The sequence below is a fragment of the Malurus melanocephalus genome, unplaced genomic scaffold, assembly GCF_030028575.1.
Source record: "Malurus melanocephalus ecotype Western Australia unplaced genomic scaffold, MMel_1.1 scaffold_607, whole genome shotgun sequence".
Classification (NCBI taxonomy): domain Eukaryota; kingdom Metazoa; phylum Chordata; class Aves; order Passeriformes; family Maluridae; genus Malurus; species Malurus melanocephalus.
Genome location: NW_026623839.1, coordinates 363,674 through 364,680, shown reverse-complemented (window position 1 = coordinate 364,680; position 1,007 = coordinate 363,674). Strand labels below are relative to the sequence as shown.

At 46.4% G+C, this 1,007-nt stretch overlaps 1 protein-coding gene across 1 annotated transcript in view; it reads right to left on the bottom strand.

Annotated features, from left to right (window-relative positions):
- SEC13 (SEC13 homolog, nuclear pore and COPII coat complex component) overlaps positions 1–1,007 on the bottom strand; it is an 8,752-nt gene that overhangs the window by 5,084 nt on the left and 2,661 nt on the right. Inside the window, exon 2 of the mRNA XM_057383101.1 lies at positions 868–971. Within this exon, the coding sequence (XP_057239084.1) occupies positions 868–971 (104 nt within the window). The remainder of the gene's footprint in view (positions 1–867; positions 972–1,007) is intronic.

Below are 1,007 nucleotides of genomic sequence, written 5' to 3'. Positions count from 1 at the left end.
ACAGTGTTAAACAATCCACATGTGCCACACGAGCAATTTGTTTCCCCAACTGCCTCTTCAACCACAGAACAAATGTTACAGGGAAGGAATTGAGGGAATTGTGAGCAGCCACACATAGCACTTTCATGAGAGGGAATTCAGGCTGCTGACTACAAAGCAGAGACCAGGTATGTGTTTCTGTTACTTCAAATATAAAGTGGGTGTATAAATACTGCTCTTAATTATATTTGAAACATCATCATCACCGAATCAAAGAATCTTTAAGACTGGAAAAGACCTCCAAGGTCACTGAGTCCAACCTTTGACCGATTATAACTTGTCACTAGACCAGAGCACTGAGTGCCATGTGCAGTCATTTCCTAARCACCTGCAGGGATGGTGACTCTACCACCTCCCCAGGCAGCCCCTTCCAATGCTTGATAACCTTTTCCATGAAAATATTCTTCCTGAAGAACTAGGCTCACATAACTGGGCTCCTTCCTTCTATGAATTACTTTAAAACCTTTGTTCTTACCCACAAAAATACATTTACTCCCAGAAACACCCTCATAAAGGAAAACCAGTTTTATCAGCCGAAGTTCTGTACCAGTAAGCATACATATATATCTATTATTTCACAGAAAGAAACAGAAACAAGCCTGCATTTAAAAACAAAGATTTAAGATAATTTCTCCTTTCCTCTGCCAAGTTTTTCTGTCCATCCAGTRTAAAATGGCAAGATCAGGATTTCAGACAACATTCTGCATCCAACACCCACGAGTGTCCCCTTACACATGCASACACATCCCACCCTCACGGCTCACACAGAGCCCAGAGCTGCTCTGTTCCAGCAGCGGGATCGGGCGGAGCAGATCCCCGCACACTTACGATCATGTCCTCGTGGGACGTGTCCACGGTATTAATGACCGAGACCTGCGGGGAGAAAGAGAACGAGCTCAGCGCACCAACCGCGGCCCCTGCAGCCCCAGCCCCTGCAGCCGGGGGCAGCTCGGCCCAGCGTGCCCGGT